A 27,017-nucleotide genomic window follows, 5' to 3' on the forward strand; every position below is an offset into this window, starting at 1 on the left:
CCTATGTCTTATGGTCTGTTTTGGTTCTTGCTTTAGACCAGTGTCTCCAGTATTACACAGCAGGCAGATTTCTCCACCACCGGACAATGGGATGTAGTGACAAGCGACACTGAGGGAAATTTGGAAACAACTACCTTTGATGCTATTTTGGTCTGTGTCGGTCATCACGCTGATCCTTATTTACCTCTGGATACATTTCCTGGTGAGTAAAATGAGTATATTCATCAGTTAAAGCATAGATTGAGGGGTGGGAGATGGATTTTTCTCAGCCTTCGCTGAAAGTAGAAATGTTGCTGGGCTTTCTTGGCTATGGAGCTGGTGTTGAGGGACTAGGTGAGATTCTCCGCCGGTGAACACCAAGAAATTTGTTGCTCTTAATGATCTCTACTGAGGAGCCGTCGATGTTCAGCGTGGAGTGGTTACTCCGTGCTCTCCTGAAGTCAACAACCATCTCTTTTGTTCACGTTCAGAGACAGGTTGTTGGCCCTGCACCAGTCCGTTAGCCACTGCAGCTCCTCTCTGTAAGCTGAAAACACTTTATCTACAGTGTAAGACATTAATAAGAAGGATTTCCATTTGCAGTGTTTCATGAAGCAACCTCTGTATACCAAATACTATAAATATATTTTTGTTTACAATTTTTTACATCTACCCTGCTGTGAATCTATGGTCAGCGATGTCACCCAAAAAGCAAAGTGGTAATGACCAAGCCTTCTGAAAAATTCAGTAGATCCAGCATTTGGAGACAAGTAGTGAAGTAGCTTGCTGGGTCCTTGGTGAAAGATAGAGAGCCGATAGAATGAGTAGTTTCCAAGGTGGTGAGAACAAAGAACTGTGATCCCTCTGGGATGAGAGATGACACCACTATTGACATTTTATACTAAACAATATGATACTTCAGAATCAATGATAATTTAAAAATTTGTAGACCATATATGAATGCTCAACTTGGATAATGACCATGACTTTTGTGTAATTTGGTGAATATGGAATGGATGTGTAATTGGAAAATTGTTCTAAAAATAGACAACTGCGAAGTATTACATTTAGTAGGAAAAAATAGGAAGCCATATTTTACCTGGAAAGAAAGGAGTCTAAATGAAGAAGTAGATCAAAGAGTTCTTAAAGAGCAAATATTTATATCCCTAAATGTTTTCATCAAGCAAAAATGTGCATACTCCATATTTCATTTAGTAAAACAAAAGTATTATCTGTTTGTTTTCTCTGTTTGACTACCCAGAAAGTTGAAGCAATTTTCCAGCATTGCATAGGTCATGATCACAGGTAATGATCCCTGGATTTGTTTTGCCAACAGTTCCTAGAAATTAGCTCCTGCTTTCTGTGAGTCAATAAGCCTTGAGCATTAATCATGCCAGCAATTCCAAAAGTTGCATGTTTAGAAAAGGGAAGCATTGTGCACTGCTCCAACACTTGTGATTTGTGAAAGTAGCCCTGGATTCTGCTATTTCCCCTTTCCTAGCCACCCAACCAACCACCTCCCACCCACTCGCTGAACATTGGTCCTATACTTTAGTTGTACATGTTCTCTGTTATCTCCATTTGACATGGAGCTTTGGAAGCTCTGGGAAATTTCAATTATTTTCTGAACTCAATTAAAATAATGCCTTTCATTATTTAAACTCTCACATTAGCAAAAAAATTCATAATGTAATTATCTGAAAGTATGAATAAAGGAGCAATTCTTCAATGTGTGCTATTTTTGGTACTCTTTGATTTAAAAGAATGACTATCAGTCTAATGGTTCGTTGAAAGGGTTTTGAAAATTAAAGAATATTTTAAGAGGTAGGAAAGATAAAACATCATTATAGGAGGAAAACATTTGGCCTGTATAACACCTTTGATAGAAATGTGAAAGGGGAAAGAACGGTAATTTTGAAGTAGGGTTGGGGAGCATGGACATATTTAACATGGCTAAAAAATACTGATGGGTTTTGTGATTATTGAGTCCCCAGGTTCAGTCTACAACTGGTATATTGAAGCTGATTAGTTGTAGAAATTGAGCAGGAAAAATTAAGGCAGACGGAAAAGAGAACAGACAATAAACCAGCCAGAGACTTAGGGTAAATAATAACTCTGTGCTGAAATTTCAATGATGCTTTAACTTTTCATGAAACTTATTTAGCTTACTGTGTTATGTATACTGACCATAATTACAGAGTTGTATTGTATACTCACCAAGCAAAATCCTCTAACATTGACTGTCTTAATTTTCCCCAGGCATAGAAAAGTTCAAGGGTCAACACATGCATAGTAAAGAGTATAAAGATCCCCAAAAATTCGAAGGGAAAAGAGTGGTAGTAGTTGGAATTGGAAACTCTGGGGTCGACCTTTCAGTTGAAATCAGTCAACTTGCGAAACAGGTGAGGAGAACACAGACCACAGAATGTAAATCGCTTTTTAAATACTGTGTGCGTGAAAGGAAACTTCCATCTGTCTGTATCTGCCTGGCAGGTGCCGTTCCAAGCCTCATCTATTATATGATGTTACAAAAACTCCTTCTCTTCACCACCCTTTGCATCAGCACTTTCCAATCAAGTGACACAAATCTGACGTGACAATGGATACAACAAATGAGGATACGGGAATGTCCACTAGTCCACTAGTCACTTCAGCATGTTCTCCCTTACAATAAGACAAGGGCTGATCTATGTCTGTTTCATCCATATGTTTCCTTCTATGCTCCAGTAGATTAAGATCCAGTCAAGTTTCAGGTTTAAGATTCAGTAAGCATTTACTGCAGTTCTCTGATGATCATTGACTGGAAGAAGCCTTCTCTCTTTAATGGCCTAATTAGACATTCCCCACCAGCAAAAGCAGTTTCCCTCTCCTGTCCAATTACCTTAAAAGCAATAGACATAAATAAAATCATCTTTGAATTTTGAATAAATGGCCAAGTTTACATTCTCTCCTTGTGTAACACCCTGGAAAAGGTTTCACTGCTAATGCAATAGTCTTTCTATAGAAGCAGTGTTTGGGTTATAGTAGAGGTAACAGGTGCTCTGGAATGAGACCTGGGTCTTTTGTTTGGCGGGAGATAAACACAGAAGATACTGGAGAAAGCCAGTCGTAGGATAAGACCTGGTGGCGGACTGTGATTCAATGGAGCCAGGCACTGAGATCGACTGAGAATTGGTGAATATGAATTTTGACATGATGGGAAGAGTTGAACTCCAACTTGTCCATATTTGTCCTTTGGAAGGACAAACCAAGGTAGAGCATACAAGGTAAATGGTAGGACACTGAGGAGTGCAGTAGAACAGAGGGATCTGGGAATACAGATATATAATTCCCTAAAAGTGGCGTCACAGGTTGATAGGGTCGTAAAGAGAGCTTTTGGTACATTGGCCTTTATAAATCAAGGTATTGAGGATAAGAGTTGGAATGTTATGGTGAGGTTGTATAAGATATTGGTGAAGCTGAATTTGGTCACCTAATTTCAGGAAGGATATTAATAAGGTTGAAAGAGTGCAGAGAAGGTTTACAAGGATGTTGCCGGGACTTGAGAAACTGAGTTACAGAGAAAGGTTGAATAGGTTAGGACTTTATTCCCTGGAGCGTAGAATAATGAGGGGAGATTTGATAGAAGTATATAAAATTAGGATGGGTATAGATAGAGTGAATGCAAGCAGGCTTTTTCCACTGAGGCAAGGGGAGAAAAAAACCAGATGACATGGGTTAAGGGTGAAGGGGGAGAAGTTTAAAGGGAACATTGTGGGGGGGCTTCTTCATACAGAGAGTGGTGGGAGTGTGGAATGAGCTGCCAGATGAAGTGGTAAATGCAGGCTCAGTTTTAACATTTAAGAAAAACTTGGACAGGTACATGGATGAGAGAGGTATGGAGGGATATGGGCCAGGTGCAGGTCAGTGGGACTAGGCAGAAAAATGGTTCAGCACAGCCAAGAAGGGCCGAAGGGCCTGTTTCTGTGCTGTAACATTCTATGGTTCTATTTGACGGTCCAATTATAATGGGCCCTTTTAGTTCTTTTTTCTTTCTTTTCTTTACTAACCCTTAAGTTAAGATTCATAAAATAATTCCTTTAATCATATGCAGTGTGCTGTCTATTGTTTCTTGGCACAGAATTGTAACAGGGTAGCAAATTACACGGCATCCACACAAACCGGGGTTTGGGGTGGGAGAGCTGTCTCAATTTCATACAGGCAAGGAAACTAGTGGGGTTTCAATTGTGGGGGTATTATCCCAGATTGATTCTGTTGGATGCTGTGTGATTGCCCTGAGCGTTGATCCAGTGGGTTGTGTGTTTAAGCCTGTGTTAAACTATTGTCTGGTAAAGTGATAAAGATACGTGGTTATGGATACTGCAGGGGTCGGCGTATAGTCTCATGAGATGGAATAGCTACGGATTTGTCTAAGATAGAGGCGGTGACCACATGCACTCATTCCTTGGGTTCTGTGGGTACTATCAGAGGTTTGTGAAGGACTGCTCTAAAGAGGGTCACCCTTTAAATCAGCTTCTGTGTGGTTACAGTCCCTTGAGGAAGAAAGGAAAGAGAACAAAAGGGGGGGATGGTAAAGACTATATTAGCCCTTCAGAGCCTTTCGAAGCAAGATGGGATGCGAAATGTAAAGAGGTTTTTCAGTTGCTGAAGGAGCTGCTGATGAAAGCGCCTGTGCTGGTATTTGCAGACCTCCGGTTGCCGTAAGTATTGCATACAGTTGCCAGCAGACAGGGCTTAGGGGTGTTCTGTTTCAGGATCAGGGCATGGGGTTGAAACTTGTGCTTTCATCAGGCGAAGTCTGTCACCCTCTGAGCAAAACTACCCCACGCACAAATTAAAATGGGCTGTGGTGGATAAGCTGTGACTATCTCTATGGTGCCAAGTTTGAGGTGAGGACGGACAACAACCCATTAACTCATATCCTGACCTCGGCAAAAATGGATTCCACAGGCCATCGGTGGTTGGCGGCGTAGTCTGCCTATGATTTCAGCCTGGAGTACCGGCCGGGAAGCTGGAACATTGATGCCGATGCGTTGTCCTAACGGGCAAATGAAGGGCTGGACAGGGACAGAGAGTGAGAGAGCGTTCCTGCCCCTGAAGTCAAAGCCAGTTTCCCATCATGGGAAAGGCAGAGGAAAGTCAGGTAGGTCATTTGGGAGCTTTTGATGGTACCATTCCACAAGCTCATTGCAGCCTGACTGCTCTGAAGACAAGGCAATTGCCAGAATTGTGTCCCGGGGAAGTGGCCGCTGCTCAGCACGATGACCCTTGCATTGGTATTGTTTGGTCAGCGGTTGCAAAAGGGGACCTGGCCCAAGCGGGCAAGATGAAACACGCTGTGGTATCTCTACTACTGAGAGAGTGGTCCAGATGGAAGTTGTGGAACCAGATCCTATACCAGGTCACATTGCCTCCAGACCATCCTCGGCGTTCCCAGTTGGTTCTGCCTGAGAAGTATCGGAGGATTGTGTTGAAGTCACTTCATGATGATTCCAGTCATTTGGGGGTTGACAAGACCTATGGATTGCTCAGAGATTGGTTCTACTGGCCCTGAATGAAGCCGGAGTCAAAGAGTGCTGCAAGTCATGCATTTGATGTATACGGAGGAAGACGCTGTCTAGGAGGGCCACTCCGTTATCCCACTTGCAGAGTGCGGGGCCACTTGTTCTGGTGTGTATGGATTTCCTATCAATGATGCCAGCACCAGATATACGCAAGCTTCCTTGCCAACGATCAGAAGGTGTCTACCGTGGCCAATGTGTTATGGGAGAAGTACTTCATTTACTATGGCATCCTTGGGTGGATACATAGTGATCAGGGATGGAATTTCGAGAGTAGGCTCATACATGAGTCACTGAGCATGCTTGGAGTCGAGAAGTTGAAGAATACGCTTTATCACCCACAGGGTGGTCCCCAGCCCAAGAGGTTCAATTGGACCTTGCAAGACATGCTCGGAACCTTAGATATCTGTAAAAAGAACAAGTGCAGCCAACATATTGGACATCTGCTCGACTGATACAACTATACTCAGAATGAAGCTACCAGGTACCATATTAACTGATGTTTGGGTACGAAGCGAGGTTGCCCATTGACCTCTGTTTTGGGACTGGCAGGGAAGATCTACAGCAGAAGATTTATCTGAATTATGTGGCTGATATGAGAAGGGAGCTGCAAAAGGCTTATGAACTAGCTGAAGTTTTGGCTAGCAAGCAGAATCAAGGAAATAAGAGGAGGTAAGATCAAAAGGTTAGGTTCTCCCACCTAATGCTTGGAGAGTGAGTCCTCGTAAAGAATTTGGGGCATCCACACAAACTGGGGTTTGGGGTGAGAGAGCCGTCACAGTCTCATGGGTTTGGCAGGACCGGAGTGTGTCTTCCCTAGACTTACACAGCCAAGGAAACTAGCAGGATTCACTTGTAATCCATTCCAAAGAACAGTAACTTTCTGATGAAACAGTATCACAGTTACCAGGACTGAAGGGCTTGGGCAATAAGGAGAGACTGGATAGTCTAGGACTTTCTCTCTGAAGTGTAGTGAGATTATAGAGGGTATATAAGGCAGTGAATCCAGAACTTCGCACCAAACTCGTTGACCAAATGGAACAAGCTTTCAAAGCAAATACAGCCACAACCATGGAGGAGAGGTGGCAATTCATTTGCGACACCATCTATAACACCATGTCATCCCTCGGGAAGAAAGAGAGGAAACACCAAGATTGGTTTGAATCTCACCTGTCTGAGATGGAACCTGTCATCAATGCCAAGAGAGAAGCTCTGATCAACTACAAAAGAGACTCGTCAGAAAAGAATCTCACTGCACTGAGACTCGTCAGAAAAGAATCTCACTGCACTGAGAACGGCAAGAAACAACGCTCAATGGACAGCTAGACGCTGCGCTATCGACTACTGGCAGAACCTGTGCCAGAACATCCAGACCTGTGCCGACAGTGGCAACGTGCAAGGCATGTATGAGGGGATGAAGAAAGCCTCGGGCCCACCGCTAGCAAGATCGCTCCGCTGAAGCCCAAGGACAGTGAAGTCATCAAAGACCGTGCCAGGCAGATGGAGAGGTGGGCCGAGCACTACCAGAACCTGTGCTCCACTGAGAACATGGTCACTGAGTCAACCCTGCCCTACCTGTCATGAAAGAACTGGACCTACCCCCAACAGAGGAAGAACTCAGCAAGGCCATCGACTCACTTGCTCACGGCAGGGCACCAGGCAAAGACAGCATCCCTGCAGAAGTGATCCAGTGCGGGAAACCAGTGCTCCTAAGCCATCTTCACGAGCTGGGAGGAGGAATCAGTTCCCCAAGACATGCGAGATGCAAACATCATCACATTGTTCAAGAGTAAGGGAGACCGCAACGACTGTCTTAATTACAGAGGCATATTCCTGCTCAACACCAATGGCAAGGCGTTTGCCCGAGTGGTTCTGCAGCGACTGCAGACACGTCTACCCTGAGTCCCAGTGTGGCTTCAGAGTAGAGAGATTCACCATCGACATGATCTTCTTACTCAGGCAGCTTCTGGAGAAGAGCCGGGAACAGAGGCAGCCCTTGTACGTTGCCTTTATCAATCTGACCAAGGCTTTCGAGCTGGTTAACAGCAGAGGCCTCTTCGCACTCCTGAAGAAGATTGGATGCCCATCAAAGCTGCTGAATCTCAGCGTCTCTTTCCATGACGGCATACAGGGGACAGTACAATTCAATGGATCATCCTCAAGAGCCCTTGCCCATCCAAAGCGGAGTGAAGCAGGGTTACATCCTTGCCCGACGCTCTTTGGGATCTTCTGTTGTACGCTTTTAGGACATCTGATGATGGAACCATCACTAGGTCTGACAGCAAGCTCTTCACCCTTGCACACCTAAAGACCAAAGTGCGTCAGGTCCTTATCCGGGAGATACTCTTTGCTGATGATGCCGCAGAAGGACCTCTTTACTCCTATACTCAATTCCTCTTGTTATAAAGGCCAGCATGCCATTAGCTTTCTTCACTGCCTGCTGTACCTGCATGCTTGCTTTCATTGACTGATGTACAAGAACACCTAGACCTCATTGTACTTCCCCTTTTCCTAACTTGACTCCATTTAGATTGTAATCTGCCTTCCTGTTCTTGCCACCATTGTCTTGCTGGAAAATGAGTCTTCTCCCAAGTCACAGTTCTCTTTTTCAATCTTTTTATTAGTATTAAAAATATTATGAACAAAATACAGTTAATATATTAATAAAGGGATTACAAACATACAAATTCCCATTACACATGAAGGAATACATAAGCAATGAATACAGTATAAATAAGTTTTCCCAAAACATGAACCATATAGTATATATATGAACAAGGTAAATCTAGATATTTCATAATATATAATATATAAAAAAAGAAAAAGAAAAAAAATATATGCAAAATTACTAACCTACCGTAGATTCCGGACTACAGAGCGCACCTGATTTTTAGCCGCTGGCACTAATTTTAGAAATAAAATCATTTTTTAAATGTAAAGGCCGCACCGGATTTTAGGCCGCACCGGATTTTCGGCCGCAGGTGTCCCACGTTGTAATATGAGATATTTACACAGAAAGATATTACACGTGAGGATTTTTTTAACTTTTAATTAAATCCATATGGTAACAAAAACAAATACATATTGCAAATGCTTTTTTTCGAACCGTGCCCGTACGCGGCTACTTTTAAATATACGTTGCGTATACCGGTACTTCTTTACTGAACAACATTCCAATATCTCCTAACGACTGGTAAAAAATATATATACTGCAGCCTATCAGGAAAAGTTATTGATACCTTTAACTTAAAAGCAGAGTTCGCTCGGATCCAAAGCCGCTCGCGTAATGCCGCTCCCCCCCTCCTTTCCGTTTCATCGCAAACGGCATTTAAAAGCAGATTTCGCTCGGATCCAAAGCCGCTCCGCCGCTCGACCCCCTCCTTTCCGTTTCATCGCAAACGGCATTTTCCCACAAGACGCCGCGAAACCGGGTGTGTCGTCATAGCATCCCGCGATGTAGTACAGAAAACAAATATAGTTTAAACTAAGAGGGTAGGTAGCACAATGCTTCGAGTGTTTTCCATGTTGATGAGGGTGAGTACAAATGACTGATTTACAATAATTTAATTGTGAAAGTGCGCTTGATTTATCGTACAATTTCATTGGACCTCTGTGAACTACTCATCAATTTTATTGGTCTACTGTTACGAGGCAAAATGTTTACGAGGCGGCATGAAAAAAACCTTGCATTAGCCGCATCGGATTATTGGCCGCAAAGTTCAAAGCTGTTCAAAATGTGGGAAAAAAGTAGCGGCTTAAAATCCGGAATCTACGGTACTAATCTAATATCTAAGGAAAAAAAAAGAAAACAAAAAAAAAGAGAAAAAACTAAAGAAAAAGAGAAAAAAAAGGGCTGTTTATAGTATCTCACAAGAATACATAAACATCAATGTCGTCAACTCCGATCCTCTCAACATACATACGATTAAAGCTGAAAAAACCAATAAGCTTGGCACAGGGCCATATTACATCATATGAAAATATTGAATAAATGATCTCCATATCTTTTCAAATTTAATAGAAGTATCAAATACAGCACTTCTAATTTTTTCTAAATTTAGACATATCATAGTTTGAGAAAGCCAATGAAATACCGTGGGAGGATTAATTTCCTTCCAATTCAACAAAATAGATCTTCTAGCCATCAAAGTGAGAAAAGCAATCATTTGACAGGCGGAAGGAGATAAATGGAGTGAGTCCATCATCGGTAAACCAAAAATTGCAGTAATAGGATGGGGTTGTAAATCGATGTTCAGTACCGCAGAGATAATATCAAAAATATCTTTCCAATATTTTTTCAAAAGCGGACATGACCAAAACATATGAGTTAAAGACGCGATTTCTAATTGACATCTGTCACAAATAGGGTTTATATAAGAATAAAAATGAGCTAATTTATCCTTGGACATATGGGCCCTATGTACAACCTTAAATTGTATTAATGAATGTTTGGCACATATAGATGATGTATTAACTAATTGAAGAATTTTATCCCAATTCTCAATAGAAATAATAAGATTGAGCTCTCTTTCCCAATCATTTTTGGTCTTATCAAAGGGCACTGAACGTATCTTCATAATTATATTATAAAGTTTTGATATAAGCCCTTTTTGAAAAGGGTTTAATTCAAACAAACTCTCCAAAATATCTGAAGACACAACATTTGGAAACGTAGGAAGTACCGTACTTAAAAAATGCCTAACCTGTAAGTATCTAAAAAAATGATATCTAGGCAAATTATGTTTATTAGATAATTGCTCAAAAGACATAAAACAATTGTCCAAAAATAAGTCGGAAAATCTTAATAAACCCTTCGTTTTCCAAGCCAAAAAAGCTTGATCTATAATTGAGGGATGGAAAAAACAATTAGCTACAATAGGACTATTTAAAACGAATTGAGTCAACCCGAAAAATTTCCGAAATTGAAACCATATACGTAAGGTATATTTAACTATTGGGTTGTCAATTCGTTTCGGCAATTTAGAAAGAACAAAAGGGAGAGATGTCCCTAAAATAGAACCCAGAGCATAACCTGATACCGATTTAGTTTCCGAACTCACCCAATGAGGGCCAAAAGGACCATCCCATTCTTTCAACCAACATAACAAATATCTAATATTAACTGCCCAATAATAAAATCTGAAATTGGGTAATGCCAACCCACCTTCCTTCTTTGTCTTCTGTAAGTATGTTTTACCTAACCTGGGATTTTTATTCTGCCATATATATGAGGAAATTTTTGAATCAACATTAGTAAAAAAGGATTTCGGAATAAAACTTGGTACCACTTGAAAAATATATTAAAATTTAGGTAAAATAACCATCTTAATAGCATTAAACCTACCTATCAGAGATAAAGATAATGGTGACCACTTAGTAAACAAGCCTTTAATCTGATCAATTAAGGGTAGAGAATTAAACCCAAATAATTCTTTATGGTTTTTTGTGATTTTAATCCCTAAGTAAGTAAAAGAATCATTAACTAATTTAAAAGGTAAAATATCATAGCTTGGGACCTGTCTATTCAAAGGAAACAATTCACTCTTATTAAGATTTAACTTATACCCAGAAAACTCACTAAATTGAGCCAACAATGATAAGACTGCTGGAATAGATTTCTCAGGGTTAGAGATAAATAATAATAAATCATCTGCGTACAAAGATACCTTATGAATATCTGTTCCATGATTAATACCCAAAATATCCTGTGATTCTCTGATGGCAATTGCCAAAGGTTCTAAAGCAATGTTAAATAGTAATGGACTAAGAGGACAACTTTGTCTAGTGCCCCGAAATAAACGAAAAAATGGAGATCTTTGATTATTAGTAAACACCGAGGCTACTGGAGTTTGATAAATCAGTTTAATCCAAGAAATAAAGGTCGGACTGAAATTAAACTTCTCCAGCACATAAAATAAGTAAGGCCATTCAACTCTATCAAATGCTTTCTCCGCATCTAATGAAATAACACATTCTGAAGTGTTATGTGAAGGAGTATAAACAATATTCAGTAATCTCCTAACATTGAAAAAAGAATAGCGATTTTTAATAAAACCGGTTTGGTCTTCTGAAATAATTTGGGGTTATACCTTCTCCAACCTGGAAGCCAGTAACTTGGAAAAGATCTTAGAATCCACATTCAATAAAGATATTGGTCTATAAGATGCACAGTCAGTAGGGTCTTTATCTTTCTTCAGTATTAAGGAAATGGAAGCTCTATAAAAAGATTGTGGCAAATTCCCCAATCTAATTGCTTCTTCAAAAACCTTGCATAGCCAAGGAGAGAGAGTAGCAGAAAAACATTTTAAAAATTCTACTGTATACCCATCTGGACCTGGTGCTTTCCCTGAATTCATTGAGGAAATAACCCCTTTAATTTCCGCATCCGTGAACGGAGTATCTAATACTGAAAGATCATCGGATGATAATTTTGGAAAATTCAATTTCCCAAGAAAATCACACATGGTATTATGATCCTGAGGGAATTCAGATTGATACAGGGAGGTATAAAAGTCTTGAAAAGACTTATTTATCTCATCATGGTTAACTGTCAAATCCCCATTCTGCTGACGAACCTTAGTGATTTGACGTTTAACCCAAACATTCTTCAGCTGACTAGCTAACAGTTTTCCCGATTTATCACTATGTATATAAAAATCAGATCTGGTTTTCATTAATTGATTTTCAATCGGAGATGTAAGTAATAAACTATGTTCCATTTGGAGTTCAACCCTCTGTTTGTAAAGCTCCCTACTAGGAGTAGTCGAATATTTCTTGTCAATCTCCTTAATTTTATCAACCAATAAAAGAGTTTCCTTCTTAATGCGTTTTCTCAGACCAACAGAGTAAGAAATAATCTGTCCACGTGTATACGCTTTAAAGGTGTCCCAAAGTATTCCGCAAGAAATATCTTCCGTGGAATTAGTTGAAAAGAAGAAATCGATCTTCTCCTTCATAAATTTAATAAAGTCCGGCTCTTGCAATAAGGTAGAGTCAAATCGCCATTGTCTAGCACTTAAAGCTGTATCCGTAAAATTAATAGAAAGTTTTAATGGAGCATGGTCAGAAATAGCTATAATATCATAATTACAACCAATTACCGATGGAATAAAACAAGAGTCAATAAAAAAATAATCAATTCTCGAATAGGAGTGATAAACATGTGAGAAAAAGGAAAACTCCTTATCATTAGGATGACGAAATCTCCAGATATCAAAAACTCCATTATCAGTCAAAAAGGAGTTAATACAAGTGGCTGACTTATTGGGTAAAGTCTGAATAGATGTAGATTTGTCCATCAAAGGATTTAGACAACAATTAAAGTCACCACCCATTATTAACTTATATTCATTTAAATTAGGTAAAGAAGTAAATAAGGACTTAAAAAAGTCAGGACAATCCACATTTGGAGCATAAACATTAACCATAGCAACCTTTTTATTACAAAGTAAACCCGTAATTAACAAAAATCTACCATTCGGATCCGAAAGGATATCATGTTGAACAAATGCAATAGAGGAGTCAATAAAAATTGAAACTCCCTTAACTTTGGCATTCGAATTTGAATGGTACTGTTGACCCCGCCAAGACCTAAAAAAGCGATATTTGTCCTCCTTCCTCACATGAGTTTCTTGTACAAAAATGATATGAGCATTAAGTCTTTGGAATACTTTAAAAATCTTCTTTCGTTTAATCGGATGGTTTAAACCATTAGTATTCCAAGACACAAAGTTAATGGTTTGAGCCATAGTTCTAAAGTCATCCCTTTGGTATAGAAAGGGTTAACCATATTATAAACTCATGCACCCGGAAGAGGAACAAATATAAAGAGCGGACCCGGAAGTGACGACATCGTAGACATATTTGTAGTTCAAGAACAGCCCGAGTGAAAAAACTAAAACAAATTGATAAAGAAAAATAAAAAAGGAAAACAGACCAACCCCCACCCCCATATGAAAAAGAAAAAAAGCCAAAATATGGCTAAAAAAAGGAAAAAATGAGACTAAATCTACCCCCATATCAGCGGCAGACCACTCCGTGTTTAAAGGATATATGAAAAAAAAACCACCCCAACTTTAAGAATTATGATCGCAATACTAAAATCTGTGCTTCTTAATATGCTTAGTTGTAAAAAAAAAGAGTATAATCACTAAAAGTTTATAAATCGGGTTATAACCCAAACAAATCAAGAAGTACTTAAACTATGATAAGCGATGCATTATAGGAAAAAGACGAAAAAAGAAACAATAACGCCATCTTAAACAAAACCAAGAATATTTTGCAAAAAACTACCATCTTGATAATAAAAAAAAAATTCCCTTCGAAAGGTTAAAAATATACCTTCAAGGGAACAAAAATAGTAGTCAAAAATATGGTATAGTGGTTAAAGTGTATGAGACAGAGCGATTAATATAACGAAAACACACTTTAACTTAAATATGAAGTATTGGATAACCCTACACCAATAGCCAGAGACTAACCCTGGTTTAAGGAATCGAAAACCATCTTTCACGATCAGAATCACTCATTTATTAGAGAGTAGTGTCTATAGCAGTAGGGAAGTTCTCCTCCAAATACTTTTTCGCTTCAAAAGTCGAAAGGAAAACCTGACGAGGAGCGTTCGGCGGTGAGATCCTGAGCTTCGCCGGGTATAAGAGCGCAGGTTTTAGATTTTTCTCATAACATTCAGACATCAGAGGTTTAAAAAGAAGCCTTTTCTTCATAATTTCAGAACTAAAATCTTCCACCAAACGGAAATAGTAATTTTGAAATTTAATCATCCCAGCCCTCCGAGCCTCACGAATGAGTTGTTCTTTGTCGTGTACATAGTGAAACCGGACAATTACCACCGGAGGTTTGGCTGAAACACTCAATGAATGACTCCAAATTCTATGTGCTCGGTCAAGTACCGGGGGGTTCTCTGGAAAGACCAACGGAAACGCATCTTTTAAAAATTGAGCAAAATATTTCGAAGGATCGCCTTTTTCTATGCCATCTGGGAGACCAAGTATGCATAGGTTCTGTCTTCTGGACCGATTCTCCAAATCGACACTCTTGGCTTTAAGTGTTTCCACCAGTTTAATGGTCGAGATTAAATCCTGTTGTAATTTTTCAATTGTCAAATCTCGTTTCCGAGCTTCTTCTTGCAAAGACGCGATAAGAAGTTGTTGCTGGTTAATTACTGAATCGGTCTTAACCATATAATCTTGAAAAGCCTTTATTTCTTGTTTAAAAACTTGATGTTGTTCCTCAAATTTTCTATCCAAAACCTCCATAAGCAGTTCATAAGTTAACTCAGTGCGTTGCGGTTGAGCTTGCTTCTTTCCATTACCGTTCGGGTTACGCCCTGGTTCTCGTCCTTTGGATCTAAGAGCCATTTCTGTTTGCATATCTTCAAGAATTCACAATAAAATCTTAACGATAAGCCCGAGAAAGTAGCAAGAATCTTTTGGTGTAGGTAACAATAAGTTGAATAAGGGTGATCAAAGGTTAAAAAAAGTAAAGGTTATGGAGCGGATCTGAAACAGTACTCACTCCATGAGCGTCTCCCGCTGACTCTCCAAGTCACAGTTCTCTTGCAGACTGCATCAGGTTTTCCTCCAGGATTTCCCTGTTCTTTGCAGCATCATTTTACCCTTTACCTTCACACACCTCCCAGGGCTTATTGCAGTGAAGTATCCCCACAGCATGATGCCTACCATGCTTCATGGTAGGGATGGTGTACTTTTGATGACGTTGAGTGTTTGGCTTAAGCCAAACGTAGTGTTTAGTCTGACAGCCAAAACACCCAATTTTGATTTCATCAGACCATAGTTCTTCCAGTTGACTTCAGAGTCTCCCACATGCCTTCTGGCAAATTCTGGCTGAGATTTCATGTGAATTTTTTTCAACAGTGACTTTCTCTTTGTCACTCGCCCATAAAGCTGGTTCAGGTGAAGCACCCAGGTAACAGTTGTTGTATACGCAGTCTCTCCCATCTCAGCCACTGAAGCTTGTAGCTCCTCCAGATGTTGTCATAGGTCTCTTTGTGGCCTTCCTCGCTAGTCCCCTCTTGCACAGTCACTCAGTTTTTGAGGATGGCCTGCTCTAGGCAGATTTACAGCTGTTCATATTCTTTCCATTACTTGATGATTGACTTAACTGTACTCCAAGGGATATTCAGTGACTTGGAAATTTTCCTGCATCCGTCTCCTGAGTTGTGCTTTTCAATAATCTTTTCATGGAGTTGCTTGGAGTGATCTTTTGTCTTTATGGTGTAGGTTTTGCCAGGATACTGACTCACCAGCAGTTGGACCTTCCAGATACAGGTGTATTTTTATTACAATCAATTGAAACACTTTGACTGCACACAGATCTCCAAAAACAGATCTCCATTTAACTAATTATGTGACTTCTAAAACCAATTGTCTACACCAGTGATTATTTGGTGTATCATATTAAAGGTGGGGGGTGAATAATTATGCCATCAATTATTTTGTGTTTTATATTTGTAATTAATTTAGGTCACTTTGTAGAGATTTGTATTCGCTTTGACACGAAAGAGTCTTTTTCTGTTGATCAGTGTCAAAAATAGCCAAATTAAATCCATTGTGAGTCAGTGTTGTAAAACAATAAAATATGAAAATTTCCCAGGGGGTGAATTTTTTTTATAGGTATTGTGTATCACAGCACTGTACAATGTCCAGAAAGACATCTCGCGTGCAAAATGGCAATTCTAGACCAAATTTGAGTCAGTAAAGGACACTCGACAGCTGTGGCAGGGCTTGAATGCTATTCCCTCCTACAAAGTAAGACCCAGTGACATAGGTGACAGCAAGGCTTCACTCTCAGATGAGCTCAATGCCTTTTACGCTCGCTTTGACCTTCAAAACATGGTGACACCTTCACAAACTCACACAGCCCCCAACGATCCTGTGATTTCAGTCTCTGAGGCTGACAGGAGAGCATCCTTCAGGAGAATGAACCCAGATAAAGCATCCAGACCATATGGTGTACCTGGTCGTGTACTAAAGGCCTGTGCTGATTAACTGGCTGGAACGTTGTCCAGTATCCTTAACCTCCTCCTTTGGCAGTCTGAGGTATCCATCTGCTTCAAGCAAGCTTCAGTTATACCAGTGCCTCAGAAGAACGTGTTAACCTGCCTCAATGGCTATTGTCCAGTAGTACTTACATCCACAGTGATAGTGTTTTGAGAGGATGGTGATGAAACATATCAACTCCTGCCTGAGAAGCGGCTTGGACCCACTTCACTTTGCCTACTGTCACAGTAGGTCCAAAGCAGATGCCATCTCATTGGTTCTTCACTCTACCCTGGAACATCTGGACAGCAAAGATGCATTTATCAGAGTGCTCTTCATTGACCACAGTTTGGCATTCAATACTATCATCCTCTTATATCTAATCAATGTTTCAAGACCCAGCCCAAATACCTCCTTGTGCAACTGCATCTTCAATTTCCTCACTTATAGAACCCAATCATTTCGAGTTAGCAACATCTCCTCCACAATCTCCATCAGCACAGGTGCACCATAAGGCTGTGTACTTAGCCCCCTTCTCTACGCACTTTATACTTTTGACTGTGAGGCTAAGTACAGCTCAATGTTTGCTGATGACACCAGTCGCTGGCCAAAGTAAAGGTGGTGAGGAATCAGCATACAGGAGGGAGATTGAAAATCTGGCTCATGTACCATATAGAATTGTTACAGATTATTTTACTTATTTAGGTATTAAAATTACTAAAAAACATAAAGATTTATTTAAAACGAATTTTTTACCCTTAATAGATCAAATTAAGCAACTTGCTAATAGGTGGTCCCCACTATCTTTGTCTTTGGTAGGCAGAATTAATGCCATTAAGATGATGATACTACCTAAATTTCTATATCTATTTCAAGCATTACCAATTTTTATTTCTAAATCTTTTTTTGATATGGTTGACTCTAAAATATCTTCGTATTTGTGGCAGAACAAAAATCCTAGGCTAGGTAAAAAATATTTACAGAAGCCTAAGAAGGAGGGCGGCTTGGCTCTACCAAATTTAAGATTTTACTATTGGGCAGTTAATATACGGTATTTGATATTTTGGACACAAGAATCGACTACAGTTGCTGGCCCACAATGGGTAAATTTGGAATGTAAATCTGTGCAAGATTTCTCATTGATCTCAATCTTAGGATCTTCACCTCCTTTTTCGTTACTCAAAATGAATAAACAGATAACTAATCCCATAGTTAAGTATACATTACGAATCTGGTTTCAATTTCGTAAATTTTTTGGTTGGAATAAGTTTATGCTGTTAAGTCCTATAATATCTAACTACTTCTTCCGACCATCATCTATAGTTCAAGCTTTTCTTTTATGGAAAACAAAAGGTATAACATGTTTTCGTGATCTGTTTTTGGATGATAACATTATGTCCTTTGAACAGTTATCTAATAAATATAATTTATCTAAAACCCATTTTTTTTAGATATTTACAAGTTAGAAATTTTCTATATAATGAACTAAAGTCTTTTTCGAAAGAATGTCCATTGGACATTACAGAAAGAATTTTAGCTCTCAATCCTTGTCAAAAGGGTTTAGTAGCTATCATTTATAATATGATTATGAATGTACAGCCAGATATATCAGAAAAAATTAAGAAGGAATGGCAGGAAGAATTGCATTGCCCTATATCTACTTAGCAATGGGAAAAATTTTTATCATTGGTAAACTCATCCTCTATCTGTGCTAAACATGCTCTAATACAATTTAAGGTTGTACATAGAGCTCACATGTCTAAAGATAAACTTGCTCGATTTTATTCTTATGTTAATCCAACCTGTGACAGATGTCATTCTGATGTTGCTTCATTGACCCATATGTTTTGGTCTTGTCCTTGTTTACAAAACTATTGGAAAGATATTTTTAATATTATTTCAAGAGTTTTAAATATTAATCTCCAACCACATCCTTTTACCGCAATTTTTGGTCTACCAATGATAGATAATAAGCGTTTATCCGCTTCATCCCAACGAATGATTGCATTTGTTACACTAATGGCTAGAAGATCTATTTTACTGAATTGGAAAGAAATTAACCCTCCAACTGTATTTCAGTGGTTTTCTCAAACTATTTCCTGTTTGAGTTTAGAAAAAATTAGAAGTGTGGTTTTTGATTCTTCAGTTAAATTTGAGGAAACTTGGAGACCATTTATTCAACATTTTCATATGAATTAAATGGTCTGATCCTGAACCTTATTGTTACTATCCTGAATTGTGTGGATGGAGGTCCCTCATTAAGAAGAGGGACGCCTCACGTCTTAATAAGCTGGTAAGGAAGGCGGGCTCTGTCGTGGGCAAAGTACTGGAGAGTTTAACATCGGTAGCTGAGCGAAGGGCGCTGAGTAGGCTACGGTCAATTATGGATAACTCTGAACATCCTCTACATAGCACCATCCAGAGACAGAGAAGCAGTTTCAGCGACAGGTTACTATCGATGCAATGCTCCTCAGACAGGATGAAGAGGTCAATACTCCCCAATGCCATTAGGCTTTACAATTCTACCGCCAGGACTTAAGAACTTTTTAAAAGCTATTATTAATGCTTTTTGAGATAGTGATTTAGATGCATATCATATTTTTTACTGAGTTAAGTATTGTAGGTAATTAGTTTTGCTACAACAAGTGTATGGGACATTGGAAAAAAAGTTGAATTTCCCCATGGGGATGAATAAAGTATCTATCTATCTATCTATCTATCTATCTATCTATCTATCTATCTATCTATCTATCTATCTATCTATCGGCACTACTGTATGTATTTAACATTATGCAATTGCCCATGTTGGTTAGTTTTTTTTTATTAGTTGTTTTTTTTAAATTCTTTTAGTTTTTTTGGGGGGGGTTCTTTTTCTCCTTTTTCTTTTTTTCTTAATTCCTTTACATTAATACTATGAGTTTGGGAGATTTTATATATTGATTAATACATATCTGATTGTTAATTAATCTATTAATTGTGTACTCTCAAATGTTTTGTACTTATATTTTACTTATGTTTTTCTTAAAAATTAATAAAAAGATTTGAAAAGAAAAAGAAAAGAAAGAAAATCTGGCTGAATGGTTCCACAACAACAACCTCTTACTCAATGTCAGCAAGACCAAGGAACTGATTATTGACTTGAGCAGTAGGAAACCAGAGGTCTATGAGCCAGTCCTCATCGATGCATCAGAGGTGGAGCAGGTCAACAACTTCAAATTTCTCGGTGTTATCATTTCAGAGGATCTGTCCTAGGCCCTATAAGTAAGGGCAATTACAAAAAAAGCATGACAGCACCTCTACTTCCTTAGGATTTTGTGAAGAATTGGCATGCCATCAATAGATGTGTGCTGGAGAGTACATTGCCTGCCTACTTCACAGCCTGGTATGGAAACACCAATACCCTTGAATTGGAACGAGCTATCAGAGAAAGTGGTAGAGGTTGGTACAACATTGAAAAGACACTTAGATGGAAAACCTGAGTGCACACATGAAATGCTGGGTGGGCACTCAGCACATCAGGCAGCAACAATGGAAATGAATAAACAGTCGGCGTTTCAGCTGAGACCCTTCATTGGGACTGGAAAGGAAGGGGGAAGACACCAGAATAAAAAGGTAGGGAGGGAGGACACGCTAGATGGTGATATGTGAAGCCAGGTGGGTGGGAAAGGAAAAGAACTGGAGAAGAAGGAACCTGATAGAAAATAAGAGTGGACCATGGGAGAAAGGGAAGAAGGAGGGGCACTGGTGGGAGGTGATAGGCAGGTGAGGAGAAGAGGCCAGAGTGGGGAATAGAAGAAGAGGGAAGAGGGGTGGGGAAAGTTCCCAGGAGAAATCGATGTTTACACCATCCGGTTGAAGGCTACCCAGATGGAATATGAGGTGTATTTTCTCCACACTGCGAGTGGTTTCATCGTGACAGAAGAGGAGGTCATGGACTGAGATGTTGGAAGGGGAATGGGGATAGGAATTAAAATGGTTAGCCACTAGGAAATATCGCTTTTGGTGGACGGAGCAGAGGTGTTTGATGAAGTGATCCCCCAATTGGTCCATGAGCCAGGACCCCAAATTTGGGCCACCTGTACCATCTGGGGGGAATAATTCTTAAAGTGATTTTTGACAAGGTATACACCCCTAGTGCTAGAAAATATGTGATAGCATTGTAGTGGTGGTAGGTTGAGGACAACGTTCCAGAGAGGAGTGGGATGATCAAATCATTCTCAGACCATGTGAACGACATGGCCAGTCACTGGAACCATCAGAAGCTGAACAATCTGCTGCAAAGTCCACTCTTAGCTGAGCTGATAACCCTGTGAACAGACTTTCTGGAACACCTCCATCACAGCAATGGAGAGCTGTCCGCATTCTGGATATCATACATTGACATGGTAGAGAACGTAGTACTTGGGCTACTGCACACCTCTCGTGAGGGGGTCTGGGAGTTGCACCTCCATGCTATAAAAACATGATCCCATGGTACTTTGTCTATGATAAGATGAGTTATGCCAGGTACCTGTCTGCTTACTTTGCTCAGATGATCAACCTCCCAGAGAAGAATCCTTCTGTGTATGGGGCCTTCAAGACAGGCCAATTCTCAGTGCAGCTGTCCAGTAACAGCCCCTTTGGGCAGATCCCAGTGAACCAGGCTATCAAAGCCACAGTGAACAAAGACACACAGACTCCTGGAGGCACATCACAGTTCAGCCTGAATGCTGGGGCTATCGAGGGTTACTACATAATAGCTGACCACCGCAGTGCATTCCTGGGACAGTTAAAGGAGATGGTGCAAGGCAACAAATCAGAGCTTTGTCATGCGGAGCTACAGCGGCCAAGAATCCAGAAAGATGAGGAAGCAGCTTAAGCAGTGGTTAGCCTCGTACATGAATGGGTCAACCCATTTGCAGAGAAACGGGACCTCATTAGCATCTCTATGACAAAGGCAGCCCCCAAGGACATTGCCTCCGACCTGATGAAGGCATGAGATTGGTGAGCAATGCTACGCAACCTTCAAGGATGAGAGACTAGAGGAAGACCCACCAGCAAAGAAATTCCATGACCCATTGAAAACTAACAAGCTGAGAACATTCAGTGATATGTGTAAGAAGAGAGAGGTGAAATCAAAAGGGCGGGTGATCATCTTGAAAGCAGACAGGTCTTTGTTTGGACGCATCATAGTGATGGCACAAGGGCGCAGTCTACGTATGGAGGATATCCTCTCTCATCCCCTTGGACCATTGTCCTGGGCCCTGTCCACACCAGAAGGATTGCTGAGAAAGACAAATAAAGCTACTTTAGCCACAACCTTGCAGAAAAATGTAGCAGTAGAAGAGCAACTCCCAGGAAACTCTGCTACAGTGGTTAATGGAATGAACTTGATCCAAAGAGTGAAAGGTGATCAAGTTACTTTCAGAGATGTTGCCACGACAATTCTGGGCACGGCTCTGAGGGAAGGCAGTCAGAGTAGCAGAATAGATGTTGTGTTCGACACATACAAGGAGAACTCTACTGAGAATAGTGAGAGATCTCTACAAGGTGAAGGACACATAAAGCTACCACTTGTGCGATGCTGTCACATATTTTCTAACTCTAGAGATGTGTACCTTGCCAAAAATCACTATTAGCATCATTCCCCTCAGATGGTAGCGACCAACCCTACTGGCTCATGGACTAAATTTATGTCGGGTTTCATCATTTTAGAGGAGGCTGCATCAGGAGCAGCAGATACAATGGACAGCCCCAACAGATTTGCAGATAAAGTATTGCTGCACCCAAAAGGACTGTTTGGAGCACTAAATGGAAATCAGAGAGGAGATAGTTGGGCAAATGTAGCATTTCTGTTGCTTGCATGGTGAGACCCAATGTAAATCAGGATGTACCTTCACTCCATCCACCAAAAACAAAATTTCCCAGTGACCCACCATTTTAATTCTGATTCCCTTTCCTGTTCCAACATGTCCTCTTCTTTTGTCATGGGGCTCAACACCTCATAATCCATCTAGATAGCCTCCACCATGGTGGTATGAACATGTATTTCTCCTTCCGATATATTTTTCTCTTTTCTCCTTGTTCTTTCCTCTTCTATTCCCCACTGTGGCCTCTTATCTCTTTTCTTCTCAGATTTATCAACTCCCCCATTGCTCCTCCTCCTTCCCTTTCTCCAATGGTCCACTCTCCTCTTCTATCAGAATCCTTCTCCAGCCCTTTACCACCCACCTGGCTTCAGCCATCATCTTCCAGCTAGCCTCCTTCCCCTTGGCCCACCTTTGTACTCTGGCATCGTCCCCCTTCCATTTCAGTCCTGAAGAAGGGTCTCAGCCTGAAAAGTTGACTGTTTATTCACTTCCACCGATGCTGCCTGATCTGCTGAGTTCCTCCAGCATTGTGTGTGTGTTGCTCTGGATTTCCAGCATCTATATGATCTCCTGTGTTTACACGGTAATGTTTCCTTTGGCACTTTAAGGACTGTGTTGTTTCAGCTGAACAAGCTGCTATAAATTAGAAGTGAAAAATCCTATTGCAATTGCTCTCCTTACCCTTCATCATTCAGATTTAGAAATGCATAACTGTTGCCCTTGAAAGAAAATTAAATGCAATTTCGATCGTGTCTTTAGGTGTTTGTCCCAGCAGCAAATATTAAAACTGACCATCCTTGACTTCTTCAAATGTCTTGCAGGTGTTCCTGAGTACAAGAAGGGGTGCCTGGGTAATTACTCGTGTGGCTGAAAGCGGATATCCTGCAGACTTGACCTTTACCCGTCGCTTTTATGGCCTATTAATTTCATTTCTACCTGAGCTGCTAATTCGACGATCCATAAACAGTCGATTTGATCATGGAAATTATGGTTTGCAACCTAGCCACAGGTCTGTAATATAGAAACAAAGTAACATAGAAAATAGGTGCAGGAGTAGGCCATTCGGCCCTTTGAGCCTGCACCGCCATTCAGTATGATCATGGCTGATCATCCAACTCAGAACCCTGTACCTGCCTTTTCTCCATACCCCCGATCCCCTTAGCCACAAGGGTCATATCTAACTCCCTTTTAAATATAGCCAATGAACTGGCCTCAACTGTTTTCTGTGGCAGAGAATTCCACAGATTCACCACTCTCTGTGTGAAGAAGTTTCTCCTCATCTTGGTCCTAAAAGGCTTCCCCTTTATCCTTAAACTGTGACCCCTTGTTCTGGACTTCCCCAACATCGGGAACAATCTTCCTGCATCTAGCCTGTCCAATCCCTTTAGAATTTTATACGTTTCAATAAGATCCCCCCTCAATCTTCTAAATTCCAGCGAGTATAAGCCCAGTTGATCCAGTCTTTCTTCATATGGAAGTCCTGCCATCCCAGGAATCAATCTGGTGAACCTCCTTTGTACTCCCTCTATGGCAAGAATGTCTTTCCACAGATTACGGGACCAAAACTGCACATAATACTCCAGGTGCGGTCTCACCAAGGCCTTGTACATACCATTCGCCTTTTTCACTGCCTGCTGTACCTGCATGCCCACTTTCAATGACTGGTGTACAATGACACCCAGGTCTCGTTGCACCTCCCCTTTTCCTAATCGGCCACCATTCAAATAATGATCTGTTTTCCTTTTCATGCCACCAAAGTGGATAACCTCACATTTATCCACATTAAATTGCATCTGCCATGAATTTGCCCACTCACCTAACTTATCCAAGTCACCCTGCATCCTCTTAGCATCCTCCTCACAGCTAAAACTGCCACCCAGCTTCGTGTCATCCGTAAACTTGGAAATGCTGCATTTAATTCCCTCATCTAAATCATTAATATATATTGTAAACAACTGGGGTCCCAGCACTGAGTCACTAGTCACTCGACACGAGTCACCAGTCAATAGTCACTGCCTGCCATTCTGAAAAGGTCCCGTTTATTCCCACTCTTTGCTTCCTGTCTTCCAACCAATTCTCTATCCACATCAATACCATATGCTTTAAGTTTGCACACTACTAATCTCCTGTGTTGGACTTTGTCAAAAGCCTTTTGAAAATCTAAATATACCACATCCACTGGCTCTCCCCTATCCACTCTACTAGTTACATCCTCAAAAAATTCTATAAGATTCATCAGACATGATTTTCCTTTCACAAATCCATGCTGACTTTGTCCGATGATTTCACCTCTTTCCAAATGTGCTGTTATCACATCTTTGATAACCGATTCTACCATTTTCCCCACCACCGATGTCAGGCTAACTGGTCTATAATTCCCCGGTTTCTCTCTCCCTTTTTTAAAAAGTGGGGTTACATTAGCCACCCTCCAATCCTCAGGAACTAATCCAGAATCTAAGGAGTTTTTGAAAAATTATCACTAATGCATCCACTATTTCTTGGGCTACTTCCTTAAGCACTCTGGGATGCAGACCATCTGGCCCTGGGGATTTATCTGCCTTTAATCCCTTCAATTTACCTAACACCGCTTCCCAACTAACATGTATTTCCCTCAGTTCCTCCATCTCACTAGACCTTCAGTCCCCTACTATTTCCGGAAGATTAGTTACGTCCTCCGTAGTGAAGACAGAACCAAAGTAATTATTCAGTTGATCTCCCATGTCCTTGTTCCCCATGATCAATTTACCTGTTTCTGACTGTAAGGGACCTACATTTGTCTTAACCAATCTTTTTCTTTTTACATATCTATAAAAGCTTTTACAGTCAGTTTTTATGTTCCCTGCCAGCTTTCTCTCATAATGTTATTTCCCTTTCCTAACTAAGCCCTTTGTCCTCCTCTGCTGGACTCTGAATTTTTTCCATTCCTCAGCTGTGCTGCTTTTTCTGACTAATTTGTATGTTTCTTCTTTGGACTTGATACTATCCCTAATTTCCCTTGTCAGCCATGGGTGCACTACCTTCCCTGGTTTATTCTTTTGCCAAACTGGGATGAACAATTGTTGTAGTTCATCCATGCGATCTTTAAATGCTTGCCATTGCATATCCACTGTCAACCCTTTAAGTATCATTTGCCAGTCTATCTTGGCTAATTCACGTCTCATACCTTCAAAGTTACCCTTCTTTAAGTTCAGAACCTTTGTTTCTGAATTAACTATGTCACTCTCCATCTTAATGAAGAATTCCACCATATTATGGTCACTCTTACCCAAGGGGCCTCACACGACAAGATTGCTAACTAACCCTTCCTCATTGCTCAATACCCAATCTAGAATGGCTGCTCTGTAGTTGGTTCCTCAACATGATGGTTCAGAAAACCATCCCGCATACATTCCAAGAAATCCCCTTCCTCAGCACCCTTACCAATTTGGTTCACCCAATCTATATGTAGATTGAAGGTATAACTGCATGTAATACCAGCATCCTGTCTGGAATGCAAATTGATCTTAGTCTTCTTTTAATTTGCTCTTTGAAACTTTGCTTTCTTTTGGCCACGTGTCCCATTTGAACGTGCCTAGATCTCACATTTTATATGTGAAGCCTTTGGGAATGATTTAGTATTTAACAAATGCTAGAGAATTGAAAATAAAATAGACAATGTAGGATGTACTCAAAGTATCAGCCAGACTTTGTGAAGGGAGAGAAACAACAGTTTTTCAAGTCAGCTCTATATACTTTTCTAGCCAACTGTCAGTCAATCTTTTCCTTAATTTTGTAGATATTTTAACCCTTGTACTCTGGGTGAAGATGTGTCTCCTAACTTTTCTCCTTAATGATTTCATGTTTATTTTAAGTTGTGTTCCCTTGAACTGGTTACCTCCAGCAGAAGAAATTCCCATGAACTGATGACTAGTCATTGACCTGAAAGGTTAACTCTATTTTTAACAATGAGTTGACAGAATCCTAAACACATTTATCTGTGACCAGCTCATTCTGACATTTGCCTTCTTCATTAGTTATTACTCTACACCAGAGGTGTCGAACTCAATTGCACATGGGGCCAAAACTCAAAGCACACTTTAGGTCGTGGGCCGAACAGGATAAACATTTATTGAACACACTAAAACTAAACATTTTTTGAACATAAATATGAATAAAAACAGACAGGAATATTATTCCAGAAAAAATAAACTAAAACTTTAAATAACTTAAATATTTTGCTCTCCATAAAAATATCTTCTGTCAGTATTATACAAGTTAGAAATATGAGCATGCTGCAAAAAAACCCTGAAAATATAAATAAAATTTGTGCTTTTCAGCAAAAGTTAAAACAACAATAAATCAAAACACTCAGTTTTCTTTGCTCTTATGCCGTTTTGTCAGAGCTGGATGCTTGGCATCTTTTCTTGGCAATAAGTTCATTTAGGTTTGGTGTAAGGTTCTGTGTTGTGGAGATTCTCAGGATGGACTGCAGGTGTTCATCAGTGAGACGACGCCTGTGTGATGTTTTGTTAATCTTCATCACTGAGAAAAGCTTCTCACACAGATATGTGCTACCAAACATGCACAAGGTTCGAGCCGCATGTAGACGGAGTTGAGGCATTGCTTCAGGA

General features: G+C 40.2%; 1 protein-coding gene across 4 annotated transcripts in view; it reads left to right on the forward strand.

Annotated features, from left to right (window-relative positions):
- Nucleotides 1-27,017, forward strand: part of LOC140737248 (flavin-containing monooxygenase 5-like) — a 114,079-nt gene that overhangs the window by 79,833 nt on the left and 7,229 nt on the right. For all 4 annotated transcript variants that reach the window (XM_073063577.1, XM_073063575.1, XM_073063578.1 and 1 more), the window contains 3 exons: nucleotides 37-202; nucleotides 2,239-2,381; nucleotides 23,229-23,416. In XM_073063577.1, the coding sequence (XP_072919678.1) occupies nucleotides 37-202; nucleotides 2,239-2,381; nucleotides 23,229-23,416 (497 nt within the window). The remainder of the gene's footprint in view (nucleotides 1-36; nucleotides 203-2,238; nucleotides 2,382-23,228; nucleotides 23,417-27,017) is intronic.

The sequence above is a fragment of the Hemitrygon akajei genome, chromosome 12 (genome assembly GCF_048418815.1).
Source record: "Hemitrygon akajei chromosome 12, sHemAka1.3, whole genome shotgun sequence".
NCBI classification, from domain to species: Eukaryota; Metazoa; Chordata; class Chondrichthyes; order Myliobatiformes; family Dasyatidae; genus Hemitrygon; species Hemitrygon akajei.